Source organism: Rhipicephalus sanguineus, chromosome 6 (genome assembly GCF_013339695.2).
Source record: "Rhipicephalus sanguineus isolate Rsan-2018 chromosome 6, BIME_Rsan_1.4, whole genome shotgun sequence".
Lineage (NCBI taxonomy): Eukaryota > Metazoa > Arthropoda > Arachnida > Ixodida > Ixodidae > Rhipicephalus > Rhipicephalus sanguineus.
Window position 1 is genome coordinate 7,909,968 of NC_051181.1, and position 25,531 is coordinate 7,935,498.

Here is a 25,531-nt window from a genome sequence, read left to right on the forward strand (position 1 = left end):
CATAACAGTGCAAAATAATTGGAGGAAAAGCTTTTATATCCGCATGGGACAATATAGCTTGAGATAGTTAAAATATCATAACTTACCCTCATCAGCTGGGGAATCGCTCAACTTAAAATTTGCAAAATGTTGTAGATGCTTATCACATAGAAAATGGGAAACAGTACAGCGCTGCCCGCCTCGAAGATAAATTGGTTGTAAGCAAATTCATAAATTTCAGTTCTCTGCATTAGACCAAGAGCAGGGTGGCCATTATATCGTACCGTATGGTTTCGTACGGGCTGACATCGCACATGATTTCATGTGCGTAGAGCAGTCCCACTGGAATACTCACTAGCCTGTGCCGTGTGTGGATATCATGGCTGATCACGATACGGTCACTGAAGCCTTCATCCACGAGATGTTTCAGCTGGTCCAGTCTCTGCGCATCACTGGGCATGCTGAAGGACGGTGCAGGCTGGTAGTGTGACGTCTCCAAGCCGAACAGATCGTGCTCACAGTAGCTGCCATACGACTGCGCAAATTCAACCAGCGCATCGGCTTCCAAGAATGTTCCTGTAAATAAATAGGCTTTCTGTTAACACCGTGCGGAAAGAAATATTATCTTTAGTATTGGGCATTCGTCATTCCTCTCAATGATCAAGTTGCTGCCTAATTGCGTTCTATGGCTTTTTTTCTTTATTGTATTTTTCCCGTCTTCTTCCTCACGCTTCTGCTCTTTGCTGGCACGTATTGTTGCGCAGACTGCATATTTTATAAACAAGTGCTGCGCTAATTACCCTATAGTTTAGAACGCAAGGCTGCTGCATTTTAAATGAACAGCGGTACAAGTTGATATGCTTCACATTATTTATATTTACTATTTCCGTATCTCTGCAGCAGTCAGATATCTATCGTTGTTCATGGTTCTTTAATGACTTAAACCCAAGTTTTTCCTCTGTATTGCTTGCTCCAGCGGGGCTCTTCGGAAACTCACTCAGGCGCTACAACTTCTCCAGCATGCGAGTACTCCTTAAAAAATTCCTGTCGGTTGCTTTACTATTAGATTGGCCCAAAACAGTGGCGAATTCGCATGCGGGAACACACACTTGATGACTGGCGCAAAAAGCGACGACAATGCTGAAAAAGCCTGTTATGTTGAGTTGTATTCTTTACTTTGTTGTATTGTCTTCCTTCTGTCTGTGTCGGCACGTCGCACCTTCCCTGCACGAGGAGCAACTTGTTCCGGCCACAGCGTTGTTCTCTTTTACATGTAGGCACTGATTTCAAGCATCAGTTCATTTAAAGCATCTTAGGTTCAACTAGGATCTGTCGTGGCGCATAGTACTTGCGCACGGTATCACAACGTGCCGGCTGAATGCACAGCCGCACGGAGAGAATCGCAGTGCTCGAGTGCTATCTGCAGGTGCCGCTTTTCGCTGCTGCGTAGGTAGGCGCCGGTGATGCTGTTTTAAATGGGCGTTCAGTATGTGTTCGTTCATCTCAGTTCTCTTTCACCGCTGCATTCTCGCTCCTGTAAACCTCGCTGCAACTCGCTCCTGTAAACCTCAAGTGCTTCCCTGTTTAACCATCTGCCGCTTCGTTAAATGCAAAATATCGCAACAAACAATACAACAGTTATAATCCATAACAAGTAACTACGATCAAACTTGCATACCGCATTTGCTGGCATAATTTGTGAACTTTCTTTAGAGCTTCAAAAAGGCAGTGCGCAGAGATTTCCCAAACACATTTCACGTCAGGTGCAATATATTATTCTAACACGGAATATGCATAAAAATAAAGTAAGCTATCATAGCTCATACGAAGGATACTTGTTTATTTAACAGAACTTGCACAAACCGTAGTGCCGAGTGGGACTGCTTGAGAATTCCGGCTCGGGATCGACGTTGCGGCCGCTGTCCTCCCTAGTCGTATCGATCCCGCTACCTTCGAGCGCGTTCAACGGCCTCGTTTGCTTGAAGTTCTTCTCTACGGTGCTGGCAGACGCCAGAATATTCACGCACAGTGGTGGTCTCTTTATTCTCCCTGTGGGAGTGAGACCATGCTTTCCGCTGGTCATCCACTTGATGTACTGGCTGTTTCACGCTTAGGGGAAAACTGCGAGCGCTTTGGAACATTCTCCTAGTTTTCCCCTAAGTATGAAACAGCCTGTACATCTTGCGCGCGCAGTCTTTAACCCTCTTATGCATAGCGGCCTCATGTGAGGATACCTAAATAGAAACTGATAAGTGACATTGAATTTGGATTATTCCTTCCATTCCTTCACGACTAGCTCGAGTGAGGACAGAAGCTTTTAGAAGTATATATTAGATGTCAGTAAGTGTCGATGTTATCTTTTGATTTAGTTTTTCCTCGCGAAACGTCAGGAATCCTCCCGGAAGAAGATGTAATAAAAAGATTGTAAACGGCAGACGCGTTCCTTTGCCTGATACTGTTATTTGTGTTCGGGATGGTTAGTCTTACTTTCAGAGAACAAGCATGTCTTCGGCCGTTTTTAATGAAATCTTATGGCAAAAGTGCAGCTGCCCTCATTTGAGGACACTATGCGGCAGGTGTTCTCTTGGGCGGTGCACGAAGATTTAGAAGCATCTCTTTTAGAAAAAAAAAAGCTTTGAAAAGCATGAAGGACGAGGAAACACTTCCGTGCACACTTGTTGATATTGTCCCCAGTTATGCTGACCCATAGCCCGAAGGAACGACGAAGCAGCACAACCACAAAAACACATGCATAATTGAGATGCCGAGGCCTTTCTTCAAAGAGGTTTATAAAAGGATAGCTGATCCCTCGTTCATAGGAATCGGTATAACACGAAAGTGAAACGTGTCGTCACGGAAGTAGTTTATTGTTTATAGTGCATTGGTATATGAGACCTTGCACAATGTCTACTGCAGTTTGGCAGACATAGCATAGCTTGATATGGACGCATCGCACTCACGTTGACGCGTAGTGGCACATCTCCGTACCGACGACAAACGCCCATGATCATGATTTAGCTCTTGCGGTAACTGAAGCTCTTAACATATGCGTAGCACACTACAGGCTACAACATAGCACACTACAGGCTAAATCGTGAAGTATACCCAGGTGCGGACTGATTGCTCAGTAAGAAAGACGAGGTTATGCGGCGAAAGTTGCAGACCCCGTACTTTACAACAAGTGGCACCCAGAAGTTTTCTCGTCCCAGTGCAAATTCTGCGATGAGGCAGCAAATTTGGTTCACATGGTGTGGACATGTCCGAGTCAGAACGATTTTTCCCAAACTCTAGAATCCTGAGAGGCCCTGCTCCGCAGCCCAGACCCCAACGTCCAGCGGGACATCATCAGTCAAGCCCTGCTGCTGCCTTGTCTCAAGGCATTCCGGCCGACGGCTAGGGGCGACGGGCAATGCCTGGCGTGATTGACTGATTTTTAAAATAAAGTTTTCTCTCTCTCTCTCATAGGGTGAGCGGGCAAGCGGTGCGACAGCCATGCGAGCGTCGGAGACCTATTTGTCAATATGGATGGATGCTATGAGCGAGGCTTGCGCTAAAGCCGCCACCTCAAGGTGTGTTAAAGCGCTGACGAAATGAAACTGGTATTGGAAACGCACCGAATGGGACGGTCGTTGCAACAGCGCGTTTTTTTAGGGGCGAAGCTCCTTAGTGTGTGGGTCGTTCCCTCCTCTGTAGTAGTAGTATGTAGCCAGCTCTAGTTTAATGAATTGCTCCCTAGATGAGCGATTCACTAGATATCATAATTTATCATAAAAGCTAGCGAAACGGCCGCCAGCACACCATGAGCGTGGCACGTAAGTCATGCTGTGCATGACATGCGTGTCATGATTTTCATGCTACGACCTATTATTTGTGTTCGTCACACAGTCACATCGCGCGATACCGATTTTCGTATATATCAAGCTAGTGAAACGGCCGCGAGCGCACCATGAGCGTGGAATGTGAATCATGCTATACATGACAGGCTTCACATGATGTTCATGTTAGCTCCTGTCATTTAGGTTCGTGACACAGTCACTTCGCGAGATACCAATTTGGGTGTATATCAAGCTAGCGAAACGGCCGCCAGCGCACCATGAGCGTGGCACGTAAGTCATGCTGTACATGACATGCGTGTCATGATTTTCATGTTACCACCTGTTATTTAGGTTCGTGACACAGTCATGACGCAAGATACCAATTTGGGTGTATATAAAGCTAGCGCAACGGCCGCGAGCGCTGTTGTGATCACATGGGCGATATACTCTAGTGAGCTTGCAACGTTTCGTCTTAATGTACATGATAAAGAAAATATTTCTACGAAAAAACGCAAAGCACACCTTTATGTGCAGTAAACGCCGTGCATTGTTCGCGAAGCTGGAACACTTGCACAATCGCGTTCCGTTGGCTTTCGTTGGGCATGCTACCGACCTCGCGCCGTGGAACGCGAAGAGGAACGCTACGCGCGTCGTGTCTTCCCTCTAGTCTTGCCGTTAATTCTCACGGGGCGAGCGGGGAACGCGGTCGCTCTTGGCGCGCTTTCTCTTTCGCTCGAAAGCGGACACTTTTCCCGCATTTCACCGATCACAAAGCGGTGATAATGAAGGGACCACGTAAACCAACAGTACGAAAATCGGCAGATCCCACGCAGTGTGGGAATCTATGTAATGCGAAGCAGCCAGCAAAGAGCTGCATACATCGTTTTGTTTGTCATTGAGGCTAATGAAGTCATTCATGTCGTGACACCGAGTTCGCCATATATCTTGAGATTGTCATACATGCATGCGTGTAGAATATGGTATATGACATGCTAATGAAACATATATTCTGCTACATATATAGGATGCGCGATCTGCTCTATATGTTCGGCACTCCTGTCATGCCATACCAATTAAGGTATATATCCAGTTAACAAAATGGCCGCGAGTGCACCATGACCGTGACGTCTAAATCATACGTACACGACATGCATGTCATCATTTTCGTGTTACCACCTGTTATTTATGTTCGCCACACAGACGTCGCGCAATACCAATTTTCGTCTATATCAAGCTAGCGCAACGGCCGCCAGCGCACCATGAGCGTGGCACGTAGGTCATGCTGTACATGATGTGGGTAGCCAGCGCTGCCCAGGTGGCGCGCCTAAAATGTACAAGCTTCGTCGCTCTGGCGAGCTAGCTGACAAACATCTAGTAATAAAGAGCCGCCGCGAGGCGTACGATGGCACGTTTCAACGTGCCCTCACATACCTCGCGGCACATTCAAACGCATGCTGAACGTCATTCGCCACTACCACGGCTTTTGCTCGGTGTGCGTCGTTTCGTAGGTACTTTGTAACGCGCATGACTAGCGAAGATCGGGACACTTCGCTGCACTGTGGTGCAGCGGGCAAGCAGCGATGCCACCGATTATTCTCCGCTGCGGTTCCAGTGATGTGATGTATTGGGACGGCTACCTTCGCGAGAGTGTGCTGTCGAAAGGACGGAAGCTGTCCAATGCGAAGTATGTCTATGACGTGGAAGAAGCTGTTTTTCGGAGAGACAGCGCTTGTGACCTTTCGGCGAAGTGTCATACACAGCACGACGTAAACTTACATGTAAGTGTGTTCAAATTGCGCTAGCAAGCTCGACGGTGTATGCGGTGTGCTCGTTGTGCGCCCGCTTTGAAATAAAATTAGTGCATCAGGCAGCACTGAGAACGTCCAGCCCAGTGAGCGACAGCTGTTTTGAGCGAGCATATCACATTTACGTAATCTGTAGTTACAGCTGCCGTACTATATTGCAGAAGCTGTTTCGCTACACGCTTTCCATTAAGGTGTTTTTAACGGCTTGCATGTGCCCACTAAATGCTCGTATCGCAGTCTTTAAAAAAACGTTTTTGATGCTGACGGTGAAGCGTGAAATAAATGTAAAAAGGCCGGTGTAAAGTGGAGATCAGTGGTGTTATCGGAAATACAAACATGTCGCAGGTCTCGTGCTTTAACGACGTCGACTCGCCATCGTCTGCAGACCGTTTGCAAACTTGCGATCGGCCGTCGTCTAAGCCTGATACTTTAAAAAAATGCCTTTGAGGAACCTAGTGGCAATTGACTTCGTGGTGGTTCCGAGTTTGACATGCAGTGTGTGATCAGCAATGGAACATGCGTAGACAACACGGTTTTTCTAGCGGTCATAGATTTGTAACCGGTCTAGAGCTGTGCACGTGACAGCGACGTATAATACCGTTTTACTCGAATGTAACGCGAGTATCTTTTTCTAGATTTTTGCAACCTAAAGGCCACCCTCGCGTTACAGACGAATACCGAAGTTCTATTTTTTTCTTCCTGAACGTAATGAAATGTCACCCCTGGCGTTACAATCGTGGTCATGTTACAATCGAGTAAATACGGTATGTGTAATGTACGGCGCGATGCTTACGCAACCTAAGCTGTCCTGTGCTTTCTTTAACTTTTTCAAGGCCAGTTTCAAATAAAATATTTGTGATGTTTTCCAGACCGCCCACCCATGTACATCGGTGGAAAACAAGGCCGAAGAGAGTAAACTATGCTCTGCACTATTATTTTTCTTCAGTTATTAAAACATTTTTCATTGTCCCAATTGTGGATACAACAATACCGCCGGTCTCGACGCTTTTTTTTTCCTCGTTTGATGATCGCGCACGGCGGCACGGTTCACGTTAGCAGCCACTCGTATTTGTTTGTATGTCCGAGTGTTTCCGGCCGTGCCCGGCGGGGCGGCGCACCCTGTCCGCGGAAACTCCAGCGCTGGTTCCCCATACGTGTTATGATTTTCATGTTAACTCCTGTTATTTGTGTTCAAACAGTCACGTCGCAAAATACCAATTTTGGTATATATCAAGCTAGCGAAACGGCCGCCAGCACAACATGAGCGTGGCACGTAAGTCATGCTGCGCATGGCATGCGTGTCATGATTTTCATGTTACCACCTGTTATTTAGGTTCGTGACACAGTCGCGTCGCGAGATATCAATTTGGGTGTATATCAAGCTAGCGAAACGGCCGCGAGCGCACCATGAGCGTGGAATGTGAATCATGCTATTAGACACGCCTCGCATGATGTTCATGTTACCACCTGTTATTTAGGTTCGTGACACAGTCACGTCGCGAGATACCAATTTGGGTGTATATCAAGCTAGCGAAACGGCCGCGAGCGCACCATGAGCGTGGAATGTGAATCATGCTATACATGACACGCTTCTCATGATGTTCATGTTACCACCTGTTATTTAGGTTCGTGACACAGTCACGTCGCGAGATATCAATTTGGGTGTATATCAAGCTAGCGAAACGGCCGCCAGCGCACCATGAGCGTGGAATGTGAATCATTCTATACATGACACGCTTCTCATGATGTTCATGTTACCACCTGTTATTTAGGTTCGTGACACAGTCACGTCGCGAGATATCAATTTGGGTGTATATCAAGCTAGCGAAACGGCCGCGAGCGCACCATGAGCGTGGAATGTGAATCATGCTATACATGACACGCTTCTCATGATGTTCATGTTACCACCCTCTTATTTAGGTTCGCGACACAGTCACGTCGCGAGATACCAATTTGGGTGTATATCAAGCTAGCGAAACGGCCGCGAGCGCACCATGAGCGTGGAATGTGAATCATGCTATACATGACACGCTTCTCATGATGTTCATGTTACCACCTGTTATTTAGGTTCGTGACACAGTCACGTCGCGAGATATCAATTTGGGTGTATATCAAGCTAGGGAAACGGCCGCGAGCGCACCATGAGCGTGGAATGTGAATCATTCTATACATGACACGCTTCTCATGATGTTCATGTTAACTCCTGTTATTTAGGTTCGTGACAATGTCACGTCGCGAGATACCAATTTGGGTGTATATCAAGCTATCGAAACGGCCGCGAGCGCACCATGAGCGTGCAATGTGAATCATGCTATACATGACACGCTTCTCATGATGTTCATGTTACCACCTGTTATTTAGGTTCGTGACACAGTCACGTCGCGAGATATCAATTTGGGTGTATATCAAGCTAGCGAAACGGCCGCCAGCGCACCATGAGCGTGGAATGTGAATCATTCTATACATGACACGCTTCTCATGATGTTCATGTTACCACCTGTTATTTAGGTTCGTGACACAGTCACGTCGCGAGATATCAATTTGGGTGTATATCAAGCTAGCGAAACGGCCGCGAGCGCACCATGAGCGTGGAATGTGAATCATGCTATACATGACACGCTTCTCATGATGTTCATGTTACCACCTGTTATTTAGGTTCGTGACACAGTCACGTCACGAGATATCAATTTGGGTGTATATCAAGCTAGCGAAACGGCCGCGAGCGCACCATGAGCGTGGAATGTGAATAATGCTATACATGACACGCTCCTCATGATGTTCATGTTACCACCTGTTATTTAGGTTCGTGACACAGTCACGTCGCGAGATATCAATTTGGGTGTATATCAAGCTAGCGAAACGGCCGCCAGCGCACCATGAGCGTGGAATGTGAATCATTCTATACATGACACGCTTCTCATGATGTTCATGTTAACTCCTGTTATTTAGGTTCGTGACACAGTCACGTCGCGAGATACCAATATGGGTGTATATCAAGCTAGCGAAACGGCCGCGAGCGCACCATGAGCGTGGAATGTGAATCATGCGATACATGACACGCCTCGCATGATGCTCATGTTACCACCTGTTATTTAGGTTCGCGACACAGTCACGTCGCGAGATACCAATTTGGGTGTATATCAAGCTAGCGAAACGGCCGCGAGCGCACCATGAGCGTGGAATGTGAATCATGCTATACATGACACGCTTCTCATGATGTTCATGTTACCACCCTCTTATTTAGGTTCGTGACACAGTCACGTCGCGAGATATCAATTTGGGTGTATATCAAGCTAGCGAAACGGCCGCCAGCGCACCATGAGCGTGGAATGTGAATCATTCTATACATGGCACGCTTCTCATGATGTTCATGTTACCACCTGTTATTTAGGTTCGTGACACAGTCACGTCGCGAGATATCAATTTGGGTGTATATCAAGCTAGCGAAACGGCCGCGAGCGCACCATGAGCGTGGAATGTGAATCATGCTATACATGACACGCTTCTCATGATGTTCATGTTACCACCTGTTATTTAGGTTCGTGACACAGTCACGTCACGAGATATCAATTTGGGTGTATATCAAGCTAGCGAAACGGCCGCGAGCGCACCATGAGCGTGGAATGTGAATCATGCTATACATGACACGCTTCTCATGATGTTCATGTTACCACCTGTTATTTAGGTTCGTGACACAGTCACGTCGCGAGATATCAATTTGGGTGTATATCAAGCTAGCGAAACGGCCGCCAGCGCACCATGAGCGTGGAATGTGAATCATTCTATACATGACACGCTTCTCATGATGTTCATGTTAACTCCTGTTATTTAGGTTCGTGACACAGTCACGTCGCGAGATACCAATTTGGGTGTTTATCAAGCTAGCGAAACGGCCGCGAGCGCACCATGAGCGTGGAATGTGAATCATGCGATACATGACACGCCTCGCATGATGCTCATGTTACCACCTGTTATTTAGGTTCGCGACACAGTCACGTCGCGAGATACCAATTTGGGTGTATATCAAGCTAGCGAAACGGCCGCGAGCGCACCATGAGCGTGGAATGTGAATCATGCTATACATGACACGCTTCTCATGATGTTCATGTTACCACCCTCTTATTTAGGTTCGTGACACAGTCACGTCGCGAGATATCAACTTGGGTGTATATCAAGCTAGCGAAACGGCCGCGAGCGCACCATGAGCGTGGAATGTGAATCATGCTATACATGACACGCTTCTCATGATGTTCATGTTACCACCCTCTTATTTAGGTTCGCGACACAGTCACGTCGCGAGATATCAACTTGGGTGTATATCAAGCTAGCGAAACGGCCGCGAGCGCACCATGAGCGTGGAATGTGAATCATGCTATACATGACACGCTTCTCATGATGTTCATGTTACCACCCTCTTATTTAGGTTCGTGACACAGTCACGTCGCGAGATATCAACTTGGGTGTATATCAAGCTAGCGAAACGGCCGCGAGCGCACCATGAGCGTGGAATGTGAATCATGCTATACATGACACGCTTCTCATGATGTTCATGTTACCACCCTCTTATTTAGGTTCGCGACACAGTCACGTCGCGAGATACCAATTTGGGTGTATATCAAGCTAGCGAAACGGCCGCGAGCGCACCATGAGCGTGGAATGTGAATCATGCTATACATGACACGCTTCTCATGATGTTCATGTTACCACCTGTTATTTAGGTTCGTGACACAGTCACGTCGCGAGATATCAATTTGGGTGTATATCAAGCTAGGGAAACGGCCGCGAGCGCACCATGAGCGTGGAATGTGAATCATTCTATACATGACACGCTTCTCATGATGTTCATGTTACCACCCTATTATTTAGGTTCGCGACACAGTCACGTCGCGAGATATCAACTTGGGTGTATATCAAGCTAGCGAAACGGCCGCGAGCGCACCATGAGCGTGGAATGTGAATCATGCTATACATGACACGCTTCTCATGATGTTCATGTTACCACCCTCTTATTTAGGTTCGCGACACAGTCACGTCGCGAGATATCAACTTGGGTGTATATCAAGCTAGCGAAACGGCCGCGAGCGCACCATGAGCGTGGAATGTGAATCATGCTATACATGACACGCTTCTCATGATGTTCATGTTACCACCCTCTTATTTAGGTTCGCGACACAGTCACGTCGCGAGATACCAATTTGGGTGTATATCAAGCTAGCGAAACGGCCGCGAGCGCACCATGAGCGTGGAATGTGAATCATGCTATACATGACACGCTTCTCATGATGTTCATGTTACCACCTGTTATTTAGGTTCGTGACACAGTCACGTCGCGAGATATCAATTTGGGTGTATATCAAGCTAGGGAAACGGCCGCGAGCGCACCATGAGCGTGGAATGTGAATCATTCTATACATGACACGCTTCTCATGATGCTCATGTTACCACCTGTTATTTAGGTTCGTGACACAGTCACGTCGCGAGATATCAATTTGGGTGTATATCAAGCTAGGGAAACGGCCGCGAGCGCACCATGAGCGTGGAATGTGAATCATTCTATACATGACACGCTTCTCATGATGTTCATGTTACCACCCTATTATTTAGGTTCGCGACACAGTCACGTCGCGAGATATCAACTTGGGTGTATATCAAGCTAGCGAAACGGCCGCGAGCGCACCATGAGCGTGGAATGTGAATCATGCTATACATGACACGCTTCTCATGATGTTCATGTTACCACCCTCTTATTTAGGTTCGTGACACAGTCACGTCGCGAGATATCAACTTGGGTGTATATCAAGCTAGCGAAACGGCCGCGAGCGCACCATGAGCGTGGAATGTGAATCATGCTATACATGACACGCTTCTCATGATGTTCATGTTACCACCCTCTTATTTAGGTTCGCGACACAGTCACGTCGCGAGATACCAATTTGGGTGTATATCAAGCTAGCGAAACGGCCGCGAGCGCACCATGAGCGTGGAATGTGAATCATGCTATACATGACACGCTTCTCATGATGTTCATGTTACCACCTGTTATTTAGGTTCGTGACACAGTCACGTCGCGAGATATCAATTTGGGTGTATATCAAGCTAGGGAAACGGCCGCGAGCGCACCATGAGCGTGGAATGTGAATCATTCTATACATGACACGCTTCTCATGATGTTCATGTTAACTCCTGTTATTTAGGTTCGTGACACAGTCACGTCGCGAGATACCAATTTGGGTGTATATCAAGCTAGCGAAACGGCCGCGAGCGCACCATGAGCGTGGAATGTGAATCATGCTATACATGACACGCCTCGCATGATGCTCATGTTACCACCTGTTATTTAGGTTCGCGACACAGTCACGTCGCGAGATACCAATTTGGGTGTATATCAAGCTAGCGAAACGGCCGCGAGCGCACCATGAGCGTGGAATGTGAATCATGCTATACATGACACGCTTCTCATGATGTTCATGTTACCACCCTCTTATTTAGGTTCGCGACACAGTCACGTCGCGAGATACCAATTTGGGTGTATATCAAGCTAGCGAAACGGCCGCGAGCGCACCATGAGCGTGGAATGTGAATCATGCTATACATGACACGCTTCTCATGATGTTCATGTTACCACCCTCTTATTTAGGTTCGTGACACAGTCACGTCGCGAGATATCAATTTGGGTGTATATCAAGCTAGCGAAACGGCCGCCAGCGCACCATGAGCGTGGAATGTGAATCATTCTATACATGACACGCTTCTCAGGATGTTCATGTTAACTCCTGTTACTTAGGTTCATGACACAGTCACGTCGCGAGATACCAATTTGGGTGTATATCAAGCTAGCGAAACGGCCGCGAGCGCACCATGTGCGTGGAATGTGAATTATGCTATACATGACACGCTTCTCATGATGTTCATGTTACCACCTGTTATTTAGGTTCGTGACACAGTCACGTCGCGAGATATCAATTTGGGTGTATATCAAGCTAGCGAAACGGCCGCCAGCGCACCATGAGCGTGGAATGTGAATCATTCTATACATGACACGCTTCTCATGATGTTCATGTTACCACCTGTTATTTAGGTTCGTGACAAAGTCACGTCGCGAGATACCAATTTCGGTGCATATCAAGCTAGCGAAACGGCCGCGAGCGCACCATGAGCGTGGCACGTAAGTCATGCTGTACATGACATGCGTGTCACGATTTTCATGTTACCACCTGTTATTTGTGTTCGTCACACGGTCACGTCGCGCGATACCAATTTTGGTATATATCAAGCTAGCGAAACGGCCGCCAGAGCACCATGAACGTGGCACGTAAGTCATACTGTGCATGACATGCATGTCATGATTTTCATGTTACCACCTGTTATTTAGGTTCGTGACACAGTCACGTCGCGAGATACCAATTCGGGTGTGTATCAAGCTAGCGAAACGGCCGCGAGCGCACCATGAGCGTGGAATGTAAATCATGCTATACATGACACGCTTCTCATGATGTTCATGTTAACTCCTGTCATTTATGTTTGTCATAAAGTCATGTTTCGCCATACCAATTTTGGTGTAAGTCCTATTGACCAAACGGTCAGGAGAGCACAAAGTCGTAGGCGGCTAGATAGATAGATAGATAGATAGATAGATAGATAGATAGATAGATAGATAGATAGATAGATAGATAGATAGATAGATAGATAGATAGATAGATAGATAGATAGATAGATAGATAGATAGATAGATAGATCCTCAAAGTCGCAGAAGTTCGCTAAGAAATGCTTCGCATTTTAAAAAGTTTAATGTTTAATATATACACGGTGTTTCATACTCTTTATATGATGTACTGGGCGAATTTCACGGAAGATCACTACTTCTTGCGCAAAATTTTTTCTAAGACGACGGACGAAACAGACACGGACGGGCGCCGGTTACCCGCAGGAGATGATAGTGGCTGTGGCTGATGCTATCAGGAGGACGCAGAAGAAAGCTGCGGCTGCTTCGCATGAAGACAATCAGGGTGACAATCAGGAGACCATGCGGCCTAAAAAGATGGCGGTGATTCCGTACTTGCACGGCATCTCGCACAATCTTAAAAAGATTGGTTCAAAAGCCGGCGTACAGGTGGTCATGTCTGCGCCTGAAAAACTGTCTAAACTCTGCATTGCCACAAGCCCATTTATAGCCAAAAAAGAAAAATGCGGCGTAGAACACCGAAACAAGTATGTTGACTGCACGAAGGAAGTCGTGTACAAGTTGCCACTCTCGTGTGTACGACCTTACATTGGGCAAACAGGTCGGTGTCTAAACCACCGCCTGCGTGAGCACGCGAACAGGGTGGACGGGGGCAGGGATGGAAATTTGGCCATTCATTGCCACGAGTGTGGACGCAAACCGTTGTATAAACAGTGTACTGCTGTTTTTCATGACGCGGATCAGCGCACGCGAGAGATTGTGGAGGCAGCCAAAATGCAAAGCGAGGGCAGCAACTGCGTGAGCATGACGTCAGTGTCATTGACACAGAAGGAAATGGCTTTCTTGGAAGGGTCACCACATTTTGGGGGAGTGAGTAGCTAATGCGCGCTGACACACTGCACACCTGTGGCATTGGTGTTTTTTGTTTTGTTTTGTCATAGTCATATTTGTACATATTTAGGGCACATGTTAATAATAAATTCAGTTGGAAGTTTGCGCCCGTCCGTGTCTGTTTCGTCCGTCGTCTTAGAAAAAAGTTTTGCGCAAGAAGTAGTGATCATGGAGTACCAACTAGCTCGAACCCACACCTTGTTAAAATTCACGGAAGAGTTTCACGGTTTACCGATGATTTCTTCCGGAGCTTCGCCCCACTCATCATCATTCACCCCGTGGATATGCTGTGATTTTTTTTTCTTTTTCGACTTTGGTGGCACAGATGTCACCGCCCCGTTATAAAGGGGAGGCTCACAGTATCCATCCATCCATCCATCCATCCATCCAAGAGCACTATGACAGGCAAGTGTCAATGATAAAAGGCGCGTTCATGTCGCCTCCATAATGTGTTTGACGGTAGCTTAGTGGGCTAAATGCCCGCCAGCCGTCGTCGCGGACCGAGAGGTAATGGGTTCGATTCCTGTCAACGAAGTTTTTCTCATAATTCGTTTTCTTTGCCATCTGATGCTGTTCATTTTGCTGATGTACTTCCGTGACGGAAATACGTCATGAAAGTCTTGACGGACCTCGGCATAAAACACTTTCGTGTTAAAAGCGCAAGGGCGGAGTGGACCGCATGGAATTCAGAGTGGCCCGATATAGGAGTGACGTTCGAAACGACAGGGGCCACCTCAGGACCACCTCATTGCCGCCTCAACGAAACTGTTGTGATCACAAGGATTCTGTGGAAAATTACACCATCTTCCACTAAAGGGAAGCATGTGTGGATGCGAAGCAGCGGGGAGATGGTTAGCTTGAGTGTGAGATGGTGTAATTTCTTAAAGACGATAGACTTTCTTGGGATACTTAAACAGAGAAATTTTAGTCTGTCTTTCTGTTTGTCGGCACGTCACTCGATTCAGCCACCCGGGCAAAGTTTAAGCCCATGCCTAAAGACCACCTAACTTGAACTGGTGTATGCGATCATACTTTCAGCGTGGTCGATTAAAAAACAAATATTACGCATATCTGAGGCGCAACATCCTTACCTAGGTATCATTCAGTGTGTTCCTTTATTACAAAATTTATAGATACGTAATTCTAAAGATCCTAGTGCTCAAAGAAGCGAGACGCAGTGCACAAAAAAAGCCTCTTCCCAGCGATTTCACTACGACGCTATGGTGCTGCCACCTGGCAGCATATGCCGGGAGTTCCGAAGCCGATGTTTCCCGATAGCGCGAGAGATGGCGTCCATATCTCACGCAGCGCCTCCTCTGTTTTATCAATGCGATGCGGCCGATTCAACGTAGAGGAGGCGCTGTCTGATGCAAGGCAAAAGGTAAATGGCCGCTTGGTGAAGTACAACCCACTCTGCTAGACATGCCCAGACAACGCACGGAGAGGACCGACGACCAAATTGCAGCGGAGAAGCGCCGTCGTGCCGACGCCCGTCGTCTGAAGCGTGCCCAGGAAACGTTCGAGCAAACAGCCCAGCGTCTAGCGAAAGATCGTGAGTCGAGGCGCGCCCGGATGCAATGGGCTACAAACCAGTTGCGCGACGCGCGAATCGTCAGCGACCGAGAGGCTGAGCGAGCGTACCGGGCGGCAGAAGAGACGCCCGAAGCTCAGAATAACAGAGAGCTGAGCTAGTTGGTACGTATTCATTCTAAAAAGAGACAGGGCGTGCAAACACGGACACAAGAAAGAGATCAGGACACCACAAACGCCGTTTGTGGTGTCCTGATCTCTTTCTTGTGTCCGTGTTTGCACGCCCTGTCTCTTTTTAGCCCGAAGCTCGTGCCGAACGGGTAACCAAGGAACGCCTGGCACAGCAGAAACGCCGAGAAGCAGAAACTCCAGAAGATGGCTCCCAAAGGCGCGCAAAAGACCGTGGGGCCAAGCGAGCCCGCCTTGAGACAGAGGAAACGCCAGAAGCGCATGCGGCGAGAACCGCCAAATACCGGCAGGCCAAGCAAGCCTACCGGGTCTCACAAGTAGTTCTTCTTTGCAAACTATCATGCTATGCGCGCCCGACCCAAACATTGCTGACATGTCGTGGAAGCACGAACACAATGCATGCCAGCAGTGATAATGTGGTAAAATGAAATCTGTTCAAGCAAACCCCCGCTGCATTTATCATGCGAGGACGGAAATGGTTTGACAACAGCATCATGGGTGGCCGCGGATGAGACCAGGACTCATGTAGTACTGCCGGCCAAAGACTATTGTCTTTCGACGACATTTGCAGCGAAGCACGCAGATACGCGGCCAATTTTACAGCGAAAGCTGTTATGAGATCATTTCACCGGCCGTTTTTGGCGCCGTAGTTGTCCGCCACCGCCGCCGCCGCCGGTGTCCGTAACCAGTATCGCTCGAAATAAGAAAAAAAACTAAATAAGAAAAAAATTCCAGGATGGAACGAGGTTCGAACCTGGGCCCTCTGCGTGGGAGCCCAGTATTCAACCTCTGAGCCATGCCGGTGCTTGAAACTGCTTTGCAAAAAGGTCCTATACAGGCTTCATGTCGGGAAGGAACCACATTAGCATATGCAATAAAGCGTGGTAAAAGAGTAGAATAAGCACCAAGCGTAGCACAACGCGAATTCTGTAACCAGGCGTCACACAATGCGAATTGCGCAACGAGTAGGTTGTTGAATGCTTCCAACCCATTACAAAGAGCTCTGCCATAATTCTTCATCGTCATCACGTACAGCATCAACAAAGTGCGCATAATGCCTTACATGCGTTTAGCAGGTACCACGGCTGTCTGTAGAATGACGAAAAATGGCACAGTGCCTACTGCCCTACTTCTCAAAAATTACAATGATTTATAGCGTAGTGGGTTCCCCGCAAGTGCACTTCTGTTGGTTGCCAAGGAAGCCCATAAGGCTCCCATGATCCATTTCCTCAGGGTCTCAATAAAGTCAATTCTCTCTCTCTCTCTCGCTCTACGTTTCTCCGGTTAAAGTGTGTTATAAAGCCTGGTGGGACAGTTAAATAACGACCGGGCGTCACACAATATGCATTACGTAACTAGTGGGTCGTTTAAAGCTTCCAACCCATTACAAAGGGCGCAACCATAATTATTCATCGTCATCAACCGCCGCATCAACAAACTGCACATAATCGCTTACATATGGTACCTCGCTTCTCCGCAGAACAACGAATAATGTCGGGCTGGGTGCTTCCCAACTTCCCAAAAATTACGCTTTGTGGCGTAGTGGGTACGTTGCTAATGTACCTGTATTAGTAGCCACAGGAGAGTTTATAACGGGCTGTAGAAATGCCGCTCTTCCAGCTTTCGCTGTGACTGTGCTGCGCTTTCCGCGCAGGCCTGGCGTTTTTTTCTTGCGTTCTCGAGCCTGTGCCTTCCTCTGGCGCATAATCAGCACTGCCTTCCAGTTTCCATCACGCTCCCGCTGCGTGGAACTGCCGGCGTCCGAGGTATTCGACTCCGGCAAAGTCGCAAGATCATGTGCGTCTGCCTCTCTGCAGTCCATGCCATTGGTGTCGTCGTGGGATTCATCAGCTAGGGAAGGAGACCACGAGCGCCCCGCGTCTAAAGCCACAGAAGCAGAGACGGCCATCGTCCACTCGTGCCACGGCAAGACGTCGGAGGCGTCGCTGCTGCCTTCTCTTCTCAGGAGAGAATGAGGCACGCGAGAGGGGGAGTAGAGAGAAGAGGGGAAGTAGAGAGGATAGTGGAAGTGGGGGGGGGGGATTGGAGAGGGGTAGGGGAGCGGAGTGGGGAAGAGGGGAGGGGGAGTGGAGAGGGGGATGTGGAGACGGTGTGCGCATGCGCAATAAGGGTGGTCACGCCGCACACCACGCAATTGAACCCCGCCATCAGCTGCTTCGCATCTAAAAAACAACCTCGAGTTCTGCAGCATGGGCATCCAAAGCTCTCGTCTATCGTGGTGAAGTAGCCCAAGAACGCAAGAGACGGGGACGTCCTAGCGAATCTCCTCTTGCTATAAAAGAAGAGGCCGCACTATGAACTCAGCGATGAGAGAGTTTCTTTAATGGTGGTTGTTACAATGAAGACGCCGATATGCGAAAGCCGTTTATTGCAGCTCATGGCAGGACGCATATGAAACGACACAGCTTGGTCGCTGCGCTTTTAGCACGATAACAGCGCCAACAAAGGATGCGCGCGCATGCTCTACGCACTGAACAGCAGAGGGCAGATAATCATCACAGCCACGTCTGCCGCGATTACAACCAGGGTGTCGGAACGGAACGAAAACCGAAAACGAAAAACGAAAAAAAACGATATTTCGACCGTAACGAAAACGTAACCGAAACTTTATTATTTCGTTCCGGAGTGAAACCGAAATTTTTTCAATCGTTTTTCGGTTCACGAGAAAACTTCGCAACCCGAAGCAACTGAGCTCATGCAGTGTGAGCATATCTCAGAGTACAGTACCAGCGCGTGCCTCAGGCAGGAATTCCAAATCAAAGATATGCTGAAATTGTGCGAAAAACGAAAACAGTGGCAACCAGAGATGTTTATATTAACGCAAGTGGACTTCTGCGCGCCTGTCACGCAGACCAGCATAGAGAAAGCATTCTCGGCGCTGAAGTTTGTTACAGCGAAAGCTGTTATAAGATCACAACAGCTGATTTTGGCGCCATATTTGTCCGCCGCCGCCGGTGTCCGTGGCCGCTATCGCTGATGTAAGAAAAAATTAAATGAGAAACAAATTTCTAGGATATGATGGGATTTCCACCGGCGCCCTCTGCGTGGCAGTCGGGTCTTCCACCACACTGCCACGCTGCTGCTTGCCCAGGTAGCACACAACGTCGGGCCGATATTGGTTTTACGGCGGCTGTGCGCGGCCCCACCTCGGGCCAGCATTGCCAGCCTGGCGCCGATATCGGCGGAGCCGTTGACTTTCGCCGGCAAAATTGGGCCGACTTTGCCGCCTTCCAGCCGATGTGGGCCTTTCACCGGCAACATTGGGCCGAGTTCTCCGGCGTTCTGCCGTCTTTCCGCCGACATCGGCATAGCCGATTTCTTTCACCGGCAACATTGGGGCGCGTTTGCCGGCGTTTTGCTGTTCTTCCGCCGATATCGGCTTAGCCGATGGCTTTCACTGGCAACATTGGGCCGTGCTAGCCGCCGTTTTGCTGTTCTTCCGCCGATGTTAGCTTAGCCGATGGCTTTCACTGGCAACATTGGGCCGTGTTAGCCGCCATTTTGCCGTACTTTCGCCGACATCGGCCGAGCCGATGGTTTTCACCGGCAACATTGGGCCGAGCATGCCGTCATTCTGCCGTGCTTCAGCAGACATCGGCGGAGCCGATGGCTTATCGACGATGTTGGAACTTTCTTGTCTCCCTTCAGACAGTTATACATGCCCTGTTGAGAACGCCCTCCTGCGTCGCGGCGCTCCAAAAGTCCTCGTCACCGACAGAGGTGCGGCTTTTACGGCAGAGCTAACGCAAACCATCTTGAAATAGAGCCACACAAGTCACCGACAGACATCACCCGCAGGCGAACGGCCTCACCGAGCGGCTAAATGAAACGCTCGCTGACATGCTGGCAATGTACTGTACGTCGAACACATGACATCGGACGCCATAATATCTTCCGCACATAACCTGAAGTTAACACGGCAGTGTAAGAAACGGCGCACATATGACGTCGTTCAAACTAGTTCACGGAAGCCCCTCAACGACGCTGGACGCCGTGTTGCCGGCCGTCAGTGACGAGAATAACCTCGACGTTGCGCTCTACCTTCAGCCCGCCGAGAAGCCCGGCAGCTCGCCCGCCTAGGATACAATCGTAATGCAATAGAACATTAGGCGCTTTAATATTTGTAGCTTAAGCTGCAGAATGCCGCTACATGGATTGCTGTACTAGCACAAATAACAAAGTTCAAATATTGTACCGTGCTAATGTCACACGTACGACTCGGGGCGCGAAGTATCGCCAACTGAATAGCTTGCATTCTCTTATTACTTTCTGCTATGACAATGACTAACAACTATCACTAGCACAGTCACTTTTCTACCAAAAAAGGTGGTCTTTAGAAGAATAACTGAATCAAATTAGATGGCCACTTCGTTGACCAGTTGTTCAACGCTATCAAAAATGTTGAAACGTTATAACACATACCAATAACTTCATGGGCCAAATTCGAAGTACTTCTGTTTTGTAAATGTTTTTTGCCACTGGTCGGCCGACTTCACTAATGTATCCAACATCAAAATTCACCCAAACATTCCCGCACGAATGCTTTTAGCGGAAGCAGTTTTATGTGAATACTAATTCTGTGCATAAATCGAGCCTGTCATCATATTTATAGCGCTATATCCTTTCAGCCGCTGAATGTGTGGCGCGAGTGCTCATATACTACACGGACAGTTTCCGATCTCTGTGTTTACACATATTTATTCACGCGCGTGTTTGGGTCAAGCGTAACGAGCGCATTTGCTTCAGTGATGTCACATAATTTAACTTTATGAAAATAGTAAAAAGCTGAGCAAGGCGTGTTGCTGAGCTAGCTGGTTCATTACTTGAGAAAAAATAGGTATAGTGCAAAAAAGACCGGGCGAAGTGAAGACACGTTTTGTCGTTTGAATGTTTCCAAATCGACTAGCCCGCTGACCATCTTTAACGAAGTGACAAACACGTGTTTTCCACGTGTTTGTCAGTTCGTATTTGCACTTCGTTGCCGTCCGTTTTGTGACATACATATCTTTTTCAAGTAAAAATCTCGGTCAACGATTACTTCCCACGTGATTTCAGAAACAGTCGCATCAAATTATTAATATGGCTCGTGAAATACGATGAAAAATGCGGCTGCAACGTGGTGTACGCAAAGTTTTCATGTAGCGACATGTGGCAACAAGTGATGCATTGAAAATTCGACGAACGCCATTCTCAAACGGCATGCCCATAGACATGCTGGGGGGATCGCACACCATTGTGGTAGGCTGAGCCGTGCTTTCAAGAAGGGAGAATTCCAATTTTTTTTCGTCTTCTTCAACCTCTACCCCCCCCCCTCCCTCCCTTCCCCTCGTTCAGCGTCATTGTCGCGAAACTCGCTTGACCAGGCAGGGTAGGGCAGCCGTCCCGACGGAGGAACAATCGTGGCTGCGGGAGCAGGTTTTTTTCACTCCGACCAGCAGAATTCTTCAAGAAGTGCGGTGTCTGGACATATGGGGTGGAAAGTCAAAATCGTGCACGAGACGGATACGCGGCAGGATTCCGGCATTGTTTTCGGCAGAGATCGCCGCAGCGAGAAACCAGTGGCCCCCTGCTTCCACGTTGAACTCGCTCACCTCATATAAGGCCACGTGTTCACTACTGTTACGTGTCATCAGATTTTTGTTCTCTTCTTATCGCGTATTTTCTATTTACCATCGTGTTTCGTGTATTCTGATATGGTGCGCTTGCATTTTTTATTTGCTCATGTTTTTAGCGATCCAACAGGCACACGTGAGTGGTTTTTATGCACGATTCCTTTGTGTTACAATATTACCTTTAGATTAGTAATGCGCGCGTGTCTGTCTTGTTTAGATGTAGAGTTCATGGGATCTTGTGGTACCGCTCGCAATGTTTTTCGCTTCGCTTGCAGTTTATCCATCTTTCTGGCCCTTAAGTTATCACTGAAAAATTGCAATTTCCGCTTATAGGATAACGCTAATTTAATTGCCAGTCATGTGTTGCGAATGCCTACCGTTCCTTGGTGAATTTAATAAAGGTCGGGGGGGGGGGGTGCTCCACTGCTCGTAATTAGCTCACGCGTATACACAATCTTCTAGTCTAGTTGCCACTCTTAATCTCGCTTTTTCGGCAAGCCGGCTAACATTATCTTTCTTTTCTTCGGGTCCGTCTTTAATCCTACTTTAATGCTGCCTTCGTTTACATCTCCAGAATTTTTTTCGCGATTCGGCACCATCGTTACTGAAAAGCGCGATAGCGTCCGCAAAACGCAAGTAGCTAAGGTATTCTTCGTTAATCCTTATTCCTATTTTTGCCCGTTCTAGTTTTTTCAATAATTATAGTGAATGTGCCGCGCATAACGTTGAAGATTGTAACTCTTCGCATAGGCGTGCGCACAGTGGGGCAGGGGGGCGGCCGGCCCCAGTAGTCACCTAAGAAGAGGTGGGCGCACGGTCTGCCAAACACATTGACTTAATAGAGAGGGAGGGGGGCGCCGCGATGAACCTTCGCCACCCCCCCCCCCCCTGAAGGGGAACCCTGCTCACGCCTGATTTTGCGCCTGAGCCCATTCTGGATTAGGATTGTCCTGCTTTTTTTAGGAATACGGTGGCTGTGGGGTTGTTTTAGATTTTGGCTACGGTATCTAAATATGTTTAGATATTCCTTTATGGCATAATTATTCCGGAACTGCTGGCGTGTTCATATCTGTCAATAAATGTGTGTTTATCACCTTGCAAATGTGTTGCTCCTTAATTTCTCAGACGCATGCGTAGTTGGTGCAGCAGGCCTTTCATCAATTTAGTTGTGTTAGAGACAATATTCACTTTCGTTCTCGGCCTTGCACGGTTCGACATAATTGTGGGCCTTAAATGCCGCTTGCCATCCAGCGGAAGTTCAACACCCGCTGCCTCTACTTCGTTTGTCCCCAAAGGACAGCTTGCTCCTGCACAAAGAAACCCTCCGGCGCTCCACGCGTGCACTCATTCCTCCGCGTGGATCGGACCTTCCCGGCGGCTTAACTCGCCGAGAGGAGGTTGCGCTCAGGAGGATTCGTGTGGGCGCCGCGTTGACTCCTGCCATTCGGGCTGCATGGACATCCGGTGCACAGCCTCCCCCAACGACATGCCCCTTCTGCGTTGCTCCAGCCACAGAGGCAACGATCGATCACCTACTTGGGACCTGTCCGGGCCTTCACAAGGCTCGCACCCGCCACCTACGAGGCCTTGACTACCGCCCCGGTCGACCACCCGACTTAACGCGCTGGACGCACGGGCCGTTGCATCGACCGCTCCTGGCCTTTATCAGCGAATCTGAACTCTTTCCTTTTATTTAACTTATGCCGTAGGGCAAACTGGCGCCAATAAAAAAAAAAAAAATCGCACACTAAGACATCAGTGGAGCAGTCGTTCTAATTAGGAAGCATTTTTCGAATATGGCACCAATGGTAGTCGATGAATGCCGTTGGGCCGCGAATAGTCTATTTTAGCGCTGCTGACTTACAGTACGGTAACCAGAGTAATACCGAACTGCCGTGGTCGGCACGCAGCCATTTTACTTTATAACACGTGTATCAGCCTCTCTGATCAAGTTACTTTACGCATCGAGCAACTACCGCCGGTGTCCCCATATAAACTAGCTACGTGCAGACCACGACGGTATAGTACTACCGTACTTAACGCACGGTAAGCCAACACTGCTAAAACGTAATAAAGGGTGTAGACGGTCACGCCGGCGGCTACCCAACGGCGGACACCACGCCAGCATCGGTAACATATATAGGCCCAATGACGGCTTGCCATCATCGGCTAAAGAACGGCAGGCCCGTCTCGGACCGACGCTGGCTAGCCCACGTCGGCCCGTAGCCGGCAAGCCCGCATCGGCCCAATGGCGGCTAGCCAACGTCAGGCCGATGCGGGTGAAAGTAGCGCGAGCGTGATTTGCCGACGTGGGGCCAATATTGCTGCCGTCATTTCCCGACGTTGGGCCAAGATCGGTCCAATGGCGGCGTGCTGCCTGGGTGTATCGCAAAAATACTCGATACAGGCGTCATGTCCGGCAAGCAATCATGTTAACATAGGTAATATAGCGTGGCAGAAGAGTAAAATAACAACCAGTCATCACACAATGCGAATAGCGCAAAGAGTGTGTTGTTTAATGCTTCCCACCAGTGTTGCGGAGTTACCCCACCAGAATTCGAATGACTCCGGAATCATTCCACATTTTCGCGACCCCGGAATGGAATGGGGACAACGCTTGGGGGAATGGAATGGGAATGGAATTAAGCGCCTTTTGCCCGGAATGGAATGGGAATGGAATTACGTCTTTTTCCGAAAATAGAGCACGTTTTCATCTACGTGCTGTTTTTCTAACTTCAAACATTAGTAAGTCAGAGCCTCGAAATTAACAATAAAGCAGTATTTTTAAAATGGCTTGGCTGTTTACAAGCACGGTACATTTATAAGGAGCCTGCCTACTAGAAACCAAGGCGTAAGTTAGTGTACAAACAAATGCATTATCCCAGCAGATACCGAAGGGAGAAACAAATTACCCCTGCGCGTTGGTTCCCATTGACACCTTCACACGAAAGTGGCGAATACACTATGCACAGCCTGATCTCTATTTCACGAGCTGCTTGGTACCTGACGCACGTAAGTAACCTTTGCGACAAGGAAGACATTGCACACCTGCGCACAGGCGAGCACAGAAAGTTCTCCTCACCCATCCATACTTGCGAGGCGCGCTTGACAAGCGTGAGTGCTGACGAGCAGTGCGACCCAGTGCTCCGTATTCAATACAAAGGCACAAGGTGCCCGAGCGGTACACCGTTCCAACTAATACCAGCAGATGTAGAGGGTCTGATTCCCCATTAACCAAATCTTAGTTTTCTCCATATTCACGACCGCTCCAGACGCGTGGCAGAACTGCTTAGTCTTCTTGAATACATCTTTTGTCAGCATAAAACTACGCTATGTCGTCATTTTAGCATTAACACATTTAAGCATAAACAATATTAAAACACCACCATTCGTTCAAACATGCTGACCATGCACTACAGGTAGCAGGAGAACTGCCCTTATGGGAATTAGTAGGGTGGTTCTACTGCACGACGTACGTCACCAAGCTACTATCCCTCGACCATGGTAACGTGTTTTGCGTACTTTTGCAGTTCTTAATGCATCTGATGACATCAGGTTTATGGGGCGTTCATTCTTAACTCGATAAAACTATCAAGATGCCTTTCCTACGTTGAGGAATTACAGGAATGGAATTGAACTGCCCGGCCACTCCCAGAGTGCGAATGAGCTAAGTTTTTTTCATTCTGAGGAATTGAAAAGGGTGGAATTGGGGCAAGTTCTAATTCCCCGCAATGGAACTGAAATGGAACGGAGGCGCCCATTCTGCAACGCTTCTTCCGACCCACTGCAAAGTGCTCAGCCATAATTCTTTATCATCATCAGTCATAGCACAAAGTGCACATAATGCCTTACAGATGTGTAGCGTGCACCACGAGACTCCGAAGAATGACGAAAAATGGCATAGTGGGATCTTCTCTACTTCAGAAAAATTGGGATGATTTATGGCGCAGTAGGTACCTTGCATGTTTACTTGTATTACTGCCCCAACAGACTCTCCAACGGGCTCTA

General features: G+C 48.2%; 1 protein-coding gene across 2 annotated transcripts in view; it reads right to left on the reverse strand.

The window, feature by feature from the left end:
- The window catches only part of LOC119395585 (phosphotriesterase-related protein), a 328,646-nt gene that overhangs the window by 13,362 nt on the left and 289,753 nt on the right, over nucleotides 1-25,531 (reverse strand). For both annotated transcript variants that reach the window (XM_049416685.1, XM_037662564.2), the window contains one exon: nucleotides 335-555. In XM_049416685.1, the coding sequence (XP_049272642.1) occupies nucleotides 335-555 (221 nt within the window). The remainder of the gene's footprint in view (nucleotides 1-334; nucleotides 556-25,531) is intronic.